At 47.7% G+C, this 13565-nt stretch overlaps 1 protein-coding gene across 4 annotated transcripts in view; it reads right to left on the bottom strand.

The window, feature by feature from the left end:
- Nucleotides 1–758: 758 nt before the first annotated feature.
- DGKA (diacylglycerol kinase alpha) overlaps nt 759–13565 on the bottom strand; it is an 82854-nt gene continuing 70047 nt past the window's right edge. For all 4 annotated transcript variants that reach the window (XM_082212445.1, XM_082212446.1, XM_082212448.1 and 1 more), the window contains 13 exons: nt 12859–12957; nt 11744–11836; nt 10171–10244; nt 9489–9563; nt 9132–9217; nt 8821–8910; nt 7725–7885; nt 7255–7319; nt 6562–6652; nt 4644–4842; nt 3484–3604; nt 2152–2212; nt 759–1437 (listed from right to left, as the gene is read on the bottom strand). In XM_082212445.1, the coding sequence (XP_082068571.1) occupies nt 1339–1437; nt 2152–2212; nt 3484–3604; nt 4644–4842; nt 6562–6652; nt 7255–7319; nt 7725–7885; nt 8821–8910; nt 9132–9217; nt 9489–9563; nt 10171–10244; nt 11744–11836; nt 12859–12957 (1314 nt within the window). In that variant the 3' untranslated portion in view covers nt 759–1338. The remainder of the gene's footprint in view (nt 1438–2151; nt 2213–3483; nt 3605–4643; nt 4843–6561; nt 6653–7254; nt 7320–7724; nt 7886–8820; nt 8911–9131; nt 9218–9488; nt 9564–10170; nt 10245–11743; nt 11837–12858; nt 12958–13565) is intronic.

Below are 13565 nucleotides of genomic sequence, written 5' to 3'. Positions count from 1 at the left end.
CTCCCAAAGAGAGGTTTCTGCCCTGAAGGAGATAAGAGAGTGAGAACAGGCTGCTGTGGAATGAGCAAGATAGGAAGATCTGCAGCACAGACTAGGGTGAAAGCATGTGGCAGAGCAATGTCAGGATGAGGCCCAAGACAAAGAAGGGCGATGGGATCTCAGATTTATGGGGGAATCGTTCTGCAGAGTGTGCTGTGGGGCTTCCTGGCTGACAGAAGAGGCAGGACTGCTTGTTCCTGTTATGTGAAAGAACGGCTGCACATCCATACTTGTCCTCTTCTATCCATTTAACAAAGAAGAAGAAAAACCCAACAACAGGCTGGTATGTTCGAGAAGTGCTAGCAAATGCCACCTAGTTAATTTCACCACTCCACTGACTCTTAGGAGACAGAGGAGGAGGAGCAGGTCTTCCTAACAAGCGAGAGAGAAGGAGCAGCAGGTCTTCTAAGAGCCACATTCCTAACAGAGCCCAGTTTTCCGTCCTTTCTTCCCAACAGGTTTTTAAAAGCTACCAATGCACGATCCGGGCTGGTACCACAGAAGCAGTAACATCGCTTTCGGGTACTTCCACACGTGTGTAAACACACATACTCCACCCCCCCTTTCCCAAACCTCAAAAGTAAGCCACGGCACATCTCATCTTTTGGGAAGTAGCCAACACAGAGCCATTTTAAATTTGGTGGCCCCACGATGTCCCAGGCTTTCATGTCTGCCCATAACCAAAGAAACCAGCTACAACAACAGGACAACCACCACCATCCAAGCCCAACTCTTTATTACTACGCTGAGGCACTTCTGAGAACGCTAAGTGGAGGACTTGGAATGGAGTTGCAATAAATAAAAGGGGGACGGAGGGGAGGAGCAGGAAAGGCGAGCCGGTGCCGCCACAGTCTTTCAGTAGTAACCTCGAGTGCAAGGGGTAACAACCTACAAGGAACAGAACCGGAAGGGCAAGAGCAGACAATTTACAGGGCCTTTGGAGTGGTCAGTGAAGGAGGATTTGGCACCCACACAATTTGGGGTAAGGGCGCACCGGCACAGGCAGGCAGCCCACAAGGGACAGCACCCGATGGCAGGGGTATTGCAACGGCTCTCCCACCCCGGTTCAAGGAATTGGCAACGTCGATCTGTGTGGCAGAAGCAAAGGAGCTGTGGCTGCAGCTGCCCACCCGCTTTGCCACGTACCAGGCAGCAAGAAACCTTGTTCAACTGTTTGTGTTTGGTGGTGGTGATAGAGAGCAGGACTTCCCGCCATGGTGCAAGAGCATTGGGCGTCCCGACAACAGGCCTCCAGCTGCATCACCGTGGCTTCTGATAGACCCAGAAGCGCCTTTTCTTTTAGGGCTCCTGTGGTCCCTTCTTCAAGCCGAAAAAGCTGGAGGATCGGGGAGGTGGCGCGATGAGCATTGGGGCTTGGTTCTTGTGGGTTATTTTGATCTGGAAACACAGGAAAACATGGTGTGGCAACACTTAAGAAGGACTCTATTAACATGCCATCGTGCCCCTGCAATGGTAGAGCAAAGCAATGGCTGCGTCCCTTTTTCGACCCAGCAAAACACAGCATCCATATCAGTGAAAGAAGTACAAAGCATCTCAGGTCCCATAACCCAACAGGCTCCGCATCTCAGGAACTAATGTACAGCAGCTTTGGGATTTGCCTTACGCTGGCGCGATCTGTATCGGTGAGGTGAGAAGCAGCTTCCTGACTGGGCAGCTTCAGAAAGGGGTCCTGATTCGACCCACAAAGCTGTTTCCCCCAAAGCATGCCCACCTGTGATGTCAGGCGTGGGCAGGTAAAGGAACAATTGGTAGCCTTAAAGGGTGCTCGCAAATAGTCCTTGGTGAGGGGGGCTTGTAAAAATTTGGCGCCATTGCGATTGGAACTCCTGAGTGCAGCTGATCCCTGCCAAAAGCAAGGGTTGCAATCAGAGCCAATGAGCTGATCTGTGCTGACTGTAACCCCCAGTGGGACTGGCTAGAGGCATCCATCTTAGCAGCGCAGCTTGACTTCAATCAGACGGCAAAGGGAAATGCTTCTCCTAACATCATGCTTCCATCAGGTGACTGACGGGTGAACAGCCTCTTCCACTGGACAAATGTGGTCCATGGGGGTGGGGAATCCAGTTCCCCAGCCCTGCACTAGGTGCTTACCGTGCATGGGGCTTGCATCCAGGGCTCTCCATCAATCTGCATGGGGAGATGCTTGAAGGTTCTGCAAAAGCACGCAGAGAGGGAATGGTGAGCAGATGCTAACATGGAAACATGAGACACAGACTTCTGCAGGTGAGTGGCTGCTTCTCTTAATGGATTTTCTGCTTCAGCCATCCTATACTACTAAGAATTTACAAGTGGGCTTTGCAACAATACGTTGCAGTAGGCAGTCCTCTCCTGTTATAAACTCGAGTTGGAAGGGACCTCTGAGGATGATCCAGTCCAACTCCCAGCAATGCAGGAATATGCAGCTGTCCCGTACAGGGATCGAACCTGCAACCTTGGTGTTATGGGCACCATGCTCTAACCAACTGAGCTGCCCAGTGTTCCTGTTCACTGATTTAATCAATCAGTGATGCCCTCTTTCAAAATTCACTCCACTCTATTCCGCCACCCTCTCAGTTTTATGATTTCTCCCACCAAGCATGCTCAGGTTTCCCCCCTAAATATTTTGCATACTTCTGCAAATCTTGAAAGCTCTCTCCCTCCTTAGTGTGTGTGTGTGTGTGATGCCATTTTGGCAGCATAAGCAACAACACTCGGCCCGGGTGTCAGGAATAAGAAGGAATAAAACAGTTCATTTCCGTTCAAAGCCCTTCACATGCCTTATTGGAGTAATCGTTATCACAGCCCTGTAAGGTAGTCCAGTACTATTATGACCATATTGCAGATGTGGGGCTGAGGTTGAGAGACAGTGGTTTGCCTAAGATCACCCTCACACTATACCATACCCTATGAAACACTACAGGCAACCTCCTATTCACGTGGGGGTTGAGTTCTAGGTCACAGTGCGCTTGCATGAAATCAGAGACCCGCTGGAAAAACCAAGCGCTCTGCCTCGTCCCCATTCTGCCCTTTTAGTGATGTCTTTATGACATCCAGGTTCAGTGTGGTTCACCTGTGCTTGGTCGCACCTAAAGCAGGAGTTGCTTGTATAGTGCTGCAGGCTCAGCCTAGGAATGCATCTCGAGTGAAGGGCTTAAATAATTGCTGATAGAATTTCATTCTGCGCACAAAAGGGCCACCATCGTTACTTCACATGCTCCAGAGCCAAGTCCTTGGGCTGAATCCTGGCACTAATTAAGCCGTGGACATCCCTTTTGCTCGTTATCGCTCACTCTGCCAATGACCATGTATCTGGTACCCTTTGGGAAGGGCGGAAGGAAGTTGCCCAGCAAGCCGGCCTCTTTCTTTCCCTTAGGACATGTGAGGGTCACAATGGCAACTGCAAGAGAAGGAGAAGCCCCGTCGCAGACCAAGCGCCTAACTCACCGCAGTGTGATCTCAGAGCACTTGGCCAGGCGTTTGCCCGCGCTCTTCAGTCCCGTGTAAATCTGTCCCATCTCTAAGACGCCTTCCAGGCCCACCACCTCCATCCGCCGGTCACTTAGGTCTAGGTGAGAAATAGCAAAGCGGAGGAAGAGGAGAATATTGAAAGTTTTGCCCATATCTACTTACGAGAACAACAACTTTATTATTTATACCCCGCCTATCTGGCTGAGTTTCACCCAGCCGCTTTGGGCAGCTGCCAGCCCATATAAAAAGCTAAGACATCAAACATTAAATACGGAGTGGCCACCAAAACCACATAACACCAGTCCTGAAAGACCTACATTGGCTCCCAGTACATTTCCAAGCACAATTCAAAGTGTTGGTGCTGATCTTTAAAGCCCCAAATGGCCTCGGTCCAGTATACCTGAAGGAGGGTCTCCATCCCCATCGTTCTACCCAGACAGTGAGGTCCAGCTCTGAGGACCTTCTGGTGGTTCCCTCCCTGCAAGAAGTGAAGTTACAAGGAACCAGGCAGAGCGCCTTCTTGGTAGTGGCACCCACTCTGTGGATGTCAAGGAAATAAACAACTATCTGACTTTTAGAAGACATCTGAAGGCAACCCAGTTTAAGGAAGTTTTTAATGTTTGATGATTTTTTTGTGTTTTTACTATTCTGTTGGGAGCTGCCCAGGGTGGCTGGGGAGGCCCGGCCAGATGGGCAGGGTATAAATAATAAATTTATTATTACTTCTACTACTACTACTACTTCCCGAAACAGGGCAGCCTTCAGTTGTCTTTTAAAAGTTGTGTGTTTCTTTGCTTCCTTGACATCTGGTGGGAGGGCATTCCACAGGGTGGGCGCCACTACCAAGAAGGCCTTCTGCCTGGTTCCCTGTAACTTCGCTTCTTCCAGGGGGGGGGGGACCGCCAGAAGGCCCTCGGAGCTGGACTTACAACTGCTTTCCCTAGCCAAACCCTCCCTGTGCAATGTTCTCAGGAGTGTCCACAATATTACAAGCCTGCCTGCCACCTGTGGAGCATCTCTCCATTCCTCGTTCACGGTCACAACAATTCACATCTGCTCTCACTTTCCACATCCGCTGCTGCCTAAAGTAGCCCAACCCAAATGAGCCCCGCTGCTGCCCTTCTTCCTCAGCTCACCTTGTACACAGTTCTTCAGAGTTTCGGCATCACTGATGACCTGGGGCTGTGCGGCGCCCCCTGCTGTGCTTCGTGCCGCCGCCTCCCCCAAAGGTCTTTTGGTCTCACCCCAGAGGTTGGAGCCACCGTGCATGCTGGGAATGTTGAGGACTGCTACTCCAGAAAGTGCTCCGCTGAGGTCAATAGGCTGCCCACAGCACTTGGGGTGGGGAAAGGAATGGGGGGGGGGGAATTAGCATCACTCATAGAAATAAATATAGATCTAGTGTGTGTGTGTGTGTTCTTTATTATTTGATGCAAAGGATGCAGTAACTGCAAAAACATAACAAATGCATATATATTCATATAATTTCTCATATATACGTGTGTGTGTGTGTGAGAGAGAGAGAGAGAGAGAGAGAGAGAGAGAGAGAGAGAGAGGGGGACACAGCTACAAATACCAATATTATAAATATCATAATCCAATAACTAATTTACCACCTAGAGAAACTTGTATAGATATTTATAAATATATTTATTTATATCTATTCTTCATTTTATTTTTTATAAAAATATCATAGAAATATCAAAGCAGTTGGTAAAATCAACTGAAAAAAACTGAAAACATGAATCATAAATCATATGACACAACCCCTATAAAATAAATGAATTCAATAGAGAAGGACGTCACATCATATTTAAAATTTCCTCTCTCTTGCTTACCATCTCTCATCAAGAGAGATAACTGACTTTTTATTATTATTATTAATAATAATAATAATAATAATAATAATAATAATAATATACCACCCATTTGGCTGGGTTTCTCCAGCCACTCTGGGTGGCTTACAGCATATATAAAAACAAACATAAAATATTTTTAAAAGAATGTCTTATACCGACTATAAATAAACCAATAAATCAATAGAAACTAATAATTTTACAGTTATACCAAAATTAAAACAACCACCTACCCCAACCCAGAGGAACCAAAATTAAAACTGTTTAAAACATTTTAGCCAGCTGCCCCAACCTACAAATTGTTCAAGCAATGTCCCTTTAAATGCCACCCCACAGCACTGAGGTGAGGGTTAAGTTCTAGATCCAGCCTTGACCAGCAGTTAATAGGGTAGAGAGAAAAAACAACAACATTAGGAAGCTATCAAGAGAGGAGTAGTTTTTTCCCATGGGTCACTTCCAGACTGTCAGTATTTTCCAGGAGAGATTCAGTCACATATAATAAATTGAAGTTTGCACAATGAAAAGGAATTAAAGTGATCTGGTGTAACAAAACGCCTTTCTTTTTTTAAAAAAGGACTTTTTGTTATTAGAAAATGCACCAAAACGTGGCTGGTAAATGCACCAAAAAGTGTGGGATCATGACCAGTCAAACAAATGCTTGGTAAGCAGTGCAACTGAGCAAATCAAGACGACTTCTCGAAAGGCCCATGGAAAGGTGACAGAGGGAGAAGTGGCAGTGCTTATTTTTAAAATGAAAAGTGCTGTGGGCTCAAAGCCTGCTTGGCAGTCCCCCTCGTCCAATGCAGAAGTCCGAATGTCAAATGTGTAGTGGGTCCCAAGCTGCTTCTGGCAACTCAATGACGAGTGCACCCATGCTCAGAGACAACGTTGTTCCTAAGTCCTGGTGTTCACAAGAATACCAAGTATCTCTTGGAGTCTGACTTAACCTTAGGGTTCATCCACACTCCCCTTTGTTCCATGATTTCTAGACACAAGTCTGAGAGGTTTCCCCGGGGAAATTTGCGGCTTACTGCTGAATCATAACAAACGTCGATCGGGTTTTTTTGCGGACTGACGTTTGCTCTGATTCCCCAGTAATCTGCAGCAGAGATCATTGCAAAGGACAGAAAAGGCAACTCTCCTCTTTCACAGTTGCAGCACAGCTGTTCGACTCGAGCGCCACAAGGGGGAACCTCACCTCGACAGACAGGCACTCCTTGAGCTTTTTGCATGTGGCAAAGATGGTCTCCGATGTAGCAAACTCAAAATACCAGAGCTTGTTCTTCATCCTGGCCCAGGGGGAAAGGGGGTGCGAAACAAAAAAATGAAAAGCATGTGGCTGGGTTCAGTTTCTCCCAGGAAGGCCTCAGCCAAACACATCCACCTGCAGGACTTGCCAGCAGCATCAGATTTAGGGCGGTGCAGGCGGTTCCCCCGCACGGGAGCAAAACTGAGAAGATCCATAACTGAGAAGATCCATTTGGGGCTGCCAAATTTTGACCTTGCTCAGGGCACCATATTACCAACGATTACCAATGTTGCCAGCCTAGACTGCCCCCTTTGAAGAGCATCTTCTTTTACCACCCAACTACTCCATGGCCCAAACCATCTTCTCCTTAGAACCAACTGCTTTCTCAGCCACATGGCAGCCCCATACCACCCACAGATGCTTCCCAGGGAGAGACGGAAAAGCACCGACAGTGTGCCAAGGAGGCCAGGGACCAAAAAGCCCCTTCCTCCCCACAGGCAGAGGTTCTTATGCATGAATAAGGAGACTCAAGTGCCAGATCGGACTGGCTACACAGGGGAAGACAGCCATGATTCTGGAGCAGAGGATTCTGGGTAGATACAGCGCCCCAGGGAAGGTGCTCCCCAACCGTACTGCGCTAACCTGCTGTTAAATTTCTCCGGGTATTTCTCCCTCATGACATGGAATCGGTGGGCAATGGAGGCATCCTGGAGAAAGGGTGGGTGAGAAAGATAGAGTCAGAAATAAGAGGGGGCGTCATGGAGGTGGAGAGGGAACAATGGGATGGGAGGAGATGTCCCACACAGCTTCTTCCAAAGTTCCCTCCCACCGCCTGCCACCTCTCAGCTCCCCAGAGTCCCCTCTCCATCCCCCGCTTCCAGTCCTTCTCAACTTTCTGCTATGTCCTGTGCTTGAAACCTCCTGCCCCCTTCTCTGCAGTCTCCTGCCACTGACTTCAGTGGCAACAGTATAGCAACAGCTCAGAAGACCGCAAAACCTCCCATCTCTCCTTTCTCACAGTAATACACACACACAGAGAATATGCACCCTCCACGGGCTTGAAGAGGAGGGCTGTCCTCCTTGGTATTTTCACTTGCCCCTTCCATACTTACTACCCCAATGGAGAAATAGTTGTTGATGATCTCGTAGGGGACGGGGTCCCCTTTCTCATCAGGGTTGTCGGGCGTCACCTGGACTGACCAGCGATCCATCTGCAGGATGCTGCTTGCCTCAATGTCTTTAAGGATCTTCACTAGGTTCTCGCCGTCATAACCTGGGCAGAAATTTATGCATTAGAGACTGAGGAGGGAGGGAGTAGGCTTGTGATTTTTAAAATGTTGTAAGTGTGAACTCTGGTAATAAGCTCCACTCCCCCACCTTGGCCAGACAGTCTTAGTCTAGTAATCAAATCAAGATGAGAGGAGCACGAAACCAGGCAACCTCAAGCTGCTTTTCCAGTGCTTTCCTTTCTCCAGTACTAGGACTAATTCCCATGCTAGAATGTTTGGGTTGCTACTATTTAAGGGAAAGATTAAGCCACAACAGAAAGCACTTTTGTTATGGAGCCAAGATCTGTCAGAGGCTTTTTATAAAATGCAGCTTTATTTTATACATGCTGCTGTGCTTAGCTTTCCAGTCATATGCGGGAGTTCAGGGTAAGGTACATGGGGTGATCCTCACAACAACCATGAGAGGTAGACAACGCAAATGACTTTGTGGCTGGGCAGGAATCTGAACCCAGGTTGTCCTAGCCCCAGGGGAAGAACTATATGCTATCACATTACTGTTTATGAGTTATTGCTATATCAGCTATGTACTGAATGTTTTCAACACAAAACTGCAGAGGCGGAGGTTTTGCTTTTGAAAGAGACAAAGAGAGAGGGGGAGGGGGAGAGGGAGAAAGAAAGAAAGAAAGAAAGGGAACGTAAGAGAAATTGGACAGCACAAGATTCATACCCAGGGTCTAAAACCCCAAGAGAAATATCAGGAGACTCTGTACACTCACTTGTTCAGCTAACCTGCCTGACATCAGGGCACCTTCCTTGCTGTTATTAATGGACCCACTGGTCAAATTCAGGGCTGTGGGAGAAACCTGCATGGCTAAATGGTCTTAGCTGGGACAAGGCAACAGTATAGTCTCTAGTGGGTCACCTGGTCTGATTCCAGGTGATTAGCAGCATGAGATGGAGACCAACTGGTGTTACTCACCTCCTCCCCAGCGAAGGCAGCGGGCCAGATCATTGCCAGTTCCCAGGGGCAACACAGCCACAGGAGGCCGACTTGGTAGGTTGGCTTTGTCTAAAAAGAGAATGAAAACCGATCCTTTCTTTATAACATGGAGTAACAACATTAGCGACACTAGCAGACAGCCCCAGTTGTTAGGATGATGGGTACATCATTGGCCCTTTTAAAGCAAGTAGCAGTTATCGTGTTGACACAAAAATGGAGGTTTTGGATTGGCTCTTTATCCACACCAGACTGTGGAAAAGGAAAACCTTTAAAGTGTCTCAAAGACCTACCAATGGCATCCAAGATCCATCCGACTGTGCCGTCACCGCCGCAAACCAGGATACGGAAATCTGGCACATCCCGGAAGAAGTTCAGCCTGGAACAAAAAAGGTGCGTACAATTAAGTTTTAGCCACAGGTTCCATAGCTGCCTCTCAGCCCTGATCACAAGCCACCTACAGATACAGCACAAAATTCCTCCAGCTGTCCTGGTACACACACACACACACACACACACACACACACACACACACACACACCATTTCCCACCAGCAACCTGCCTTATACTTCAAGAGATATGAAATGTGGGCAACTACTGTCACAACAGGAAGACACAACTGACATGCACTGAAGGTCACAGCAACTCACCCAGGTCCGGGCCCCCCCTTCAGTAAATTGTAGACCTGCCGTGGATTGAGGAGGTATTGAAATTTCCGCAGCACCCTGCCAATAAGATGGGGGGAAAGATAGCCAATCAGAAACCACCTTAATCAAGTTCGTAATATGATCTGCAGGAGAAACCAAGTTTGTGGGACATGCTTGCAAATGATGGGGTCTCGTAGATTAAGGGATGGTCAGCTAATGTCCCACTGACCAGATCTGGAGCCCCAAGCAATTTTAACAAGCTCCTGGCAGCCCTGCCAAATGTGAATTGTATAAGTGATTACCCAGAGTTTTTCTGGCAATTAGAAGTGGGTGGGGGAGTTTCCATGTTGTAAGAGATATATTCTGCTGGGATTGTCTATAGAACCTCAGACAAAAAACTCATTAAAAATAAACTGCATCTAACCACCCAAAAGCAAAACTGATATGGACCGTAAGACACACATCCTAGGAAAAAGAATGATGTGGTACAATGTGTCAGTGCATCTGGCTCTTAATCAGAAGGTTGGTGGTTCGAGTCCACCCAGGGATGGCTGTGGGCAGGATTCCTGTATTGCAGGGGGTTGGACTTGATGGCCCTTGGTGTCCCATTCCAGCTCTACAGTTCTATGATTCTAGCCTCCCCTGCCCCGCCACCTTTGTGCTTCAGACCCCATTCCCCTCTCACCTCTCTCCCTGCTTCCCACCACTCTTGGGATTGACAAAGACAAGCAAGGGGTGAGTGTCAGGCACCGGGATGATCTGCGGAAAGACGGATGGAAAGGGTTTTTGGAGAGCAGCTTGGCCAATGGTCAAATTCACTTTTCCACTCCTGCTAACAAGCAAACAGCACTGTAGGTTCAGCAGCACAGGAAGGGATGGAGAAACAGGCATGTAGATGCATCTGGGTACAGCTGAAATCGATGAGATGCGGGTGGCGCTGTGGTCTAAACCACTAAGCCTAGGGCCTGCCGGTCGGAAGGTCAGTGGTTCGAATCCCCGTGACAGGGTGAGCTCCCGTTGCTCTGTCCCAGCTCCTGCCAACCTAGCAGTTTGAAAGCACACCAGTGCAAGTAGATAAATAGGTACCACTTCAGCAGGAAGGTAAACAGTGTTTCTGTGTGCTGCTCTGGTTTTGCCAGAAGTGGCTTAGTCATGCTGGCCACATGACCCGGAAAAACTGTCTGCGGACAAACGTTGGCTCCCTTGGCCAGTAAAGCGAGATGAGCACTGCAACCCCAGAGTAGGTCACAACTGGACTTAACTGTCAGGGGTCCTTTAGATTTACAGCTGAAATCACCCCTAACCACCCACCTCTTCCCTTTGCCATGAGCATGGCTTCCAGAGAGGTCTATGGAGATCCATACATACAGCTCTTGGGTTCACCATGGGCCTGTACACGCGTGGCAATTTTTAACCAGCTTAAACTGTCATAGTTGTTATCCCCTTCCTATCCCTTAATCTCTTGGGGTGGTTTTGTTTTTTGTGTTTTATAATCCTGAAGGGTCTAGGGATCGTTCACAATTATTCTGCAGCACCCTGCACTAAGCAATCATACCCAGAGTCCCTGGAGGAAAGCCACAGCAGTCAGAACTAGTTTAGGGTTACAATGCAATTGAGCCCTCTGACCCAGCAAGTCTTCTGCTTCAGCAAACAGCAGCTGCTGAGGATTTGAGTGGGTGACCTCCATGCATGGTTCAAAAGTGGTCTGAGCTTAAGCTGCATTAAAAAACAACAACTCTAAAACCCTGCACTGACCGGACCGTATATTCAGTACAGTGGTACTTCGGGTTACAGACGCTTCAGGTTACAGACTCCGCTAACCCAGAAATAGTACCTTAGGTTAAGAACTTTGCTTCAGAATGAGAACAGAAATTGTGTGGCGGCGGCGCAGCAGCAGCAGGAGGCCCCATTAGCTAAAGTGGTGCTTCAGGTTAAGAACAGTTTCAGATTAAGTACGGACCTCCGGAACGAATTAAGTACTTAACCCGAGGTACCACTGTATATTCGCTCACTGGTATTACCAAATTCCACACATGGCACAAACAGCACGAGAGGGACTTGAATGTGCTTCAGCTCGAAGGCAAAGGGACATTTTGAGTATTAACTAACCTCCCTCTCCTGCCAACTTCCTGGGTTATTTGTAACTAACATAAATGCGAAAGGCATTGCTCAGACTAGCACAGGACCTCAGCGCCAACAGGGTACCAACAGTAAGTGGGGACCTGGCAACACCCTCCTTCCAGTTTCCCCAGGCTCACCCGCAGTGCCTGTCCCTCAGGGGTGGTGAAGGGCTGAGCTGGCTCCTCTGAAGGGGTCCCACAGACTCCGTTCTTCTGACTGTTCTGTCGCTCCTGGGACACAGAAAGGGGCAAGAATCAGCAGGGGAAGTAGCACCACAAGAGCTCTAAGGCTGTTGCCGGGATGAAAACCATTGGGGTCAAATGCTGGAGGAAGGCTCAGCACAAACAAACAAGCAAGCACTAAGAGGATGGGTACATTTCTAAGACCTGCAGCTTGCTCCTCCTCTTCCTTCAACACCTACTTAATGTGCTCCCTGTGTGCATTCTCCTGCACTATCTTCAGAGCAAAAGCAGATTCTGAGGATTATATGCATGTGCCAGAAATGTGGTGATATGCACTTTACTTCAGTGCTGAAATTATGCCATCTTGTCTTAAACTGGACCATATCAACAGCAGCTTTTGGTCTAGTCAATTTCACTCTCGAGGCAAACTTTAAAAATCATCCTAAATACACAGAGCATTGAAGAGGGGCAGAGTTAACATTTTCTCTAAACCCCACACCTCTACGTAATACTACTACTACTACTTATTACTATTATAATTATTTATTTGTACCCCGCCCATGTGACTGGGTACCCTTTCACATACTAAGCATACATAGAAATATACATATTTAAAAACCTTAAAAAATAGTTCCAAAATTACTTCAGTGCTTAGGGGCTGAAGAAGAAATGCTGTATGCAGAATGGGCATTCTCAACAATAGGACTTGCACCCAGATATAAACACAATCTATTGCAGCCGCAATGATTTCTAAGGGTGTGCTTTAGTGCTTTAGCTGGAAGCAGAATGAGAACTTACGAAACTGCTTGATCAGATACTATGGTAGGACACAAGAAACAACGTACATTATGGGTAGTGACTGCTCTCTCGCACTGCCTCCAAATCTTTTAAAAACAATAGTGAGCAAGCTGCATCAACGGGCTTCAGAAGAGAACTCTCTTTCCTGTCATTTGTGTCCACCTTGACAGCTGTGATTCCATCTCTATTATTCTGTGCATAGATGTTGTGGGGGGGTGTACACATGTGCAAACATTTTGTGTATAACCCATGTGTTTCAATAATCCACTCACCAGCACAACAGGGTAGATTGCTGAAGGTGGCAGGATATGATCTCTGAGGACCCCGCAATCACAAGCTGAAGGCATGAGAGACATGCACTCGTCATGGATCTAGAGAGAGAGATTTTACACACACACACACAAAAAGTTTATTCTGAGTTCCGACCTGCAAAATGGAAAGGGCCGAAAGGTACCACCAAAACCCTCGAATGCAATCTCTTCCTTTCACCTAGAACACCAGTTCAGGAACAGCATTTGTGATTTTGCTCTCTGAACCATGAAGCAAGACAAAAATGGTGATCGCTTTTAACTGATGAAATGAGAGTTCTGCCTACATATAAACCACACACAAAAATCACTTAGCAGAATATCTATACATCAGTTACTTATAACTTGGCACACTATGCCAGGAAGGCATAAACCAGTCATGCTTTATTAGGCCACAGGACAGTCCTCCACCTCCATTGTTGCTTTCACCTTCCACCTTTTCTCAGGCTCCCTCGAGAAATGCTCCTCCTCCCCACAAGTCCTCTACTCCACCAGTCCTCTGCTGCCCTTTGCAGATCTTGCTGTGCTTATGCAGGGAACAGTCTTAGCTTAGTTGTAGAGCAACTGCAGGTTCAATCCCCACAGCCTCTCCAGGTAGGGCTGGGAATGCCCCCTGCCAAAAGCCCTGCAGAGCCACTGCCTAACTGTGTTTAGGCAACACTGAGTTAAAA

This window comes from Podarcis vaucheri, assembly GCF_965113315.1.
Source record: "Podarcis vaucheri genome assembly, chromosome: 2".
NCBI classification, from domain to species: Eukaryota; Metazoa; Chordata; class Lepidosauria; order Squamata; family Lacertidae; genus Podarcis; species Podarcis vaucheri.
The sequence above is the reverse complement of the archived record's forward strand: the minus strand, read 5'-3'. Positions and strand labels throughout refer to the sequence as shown.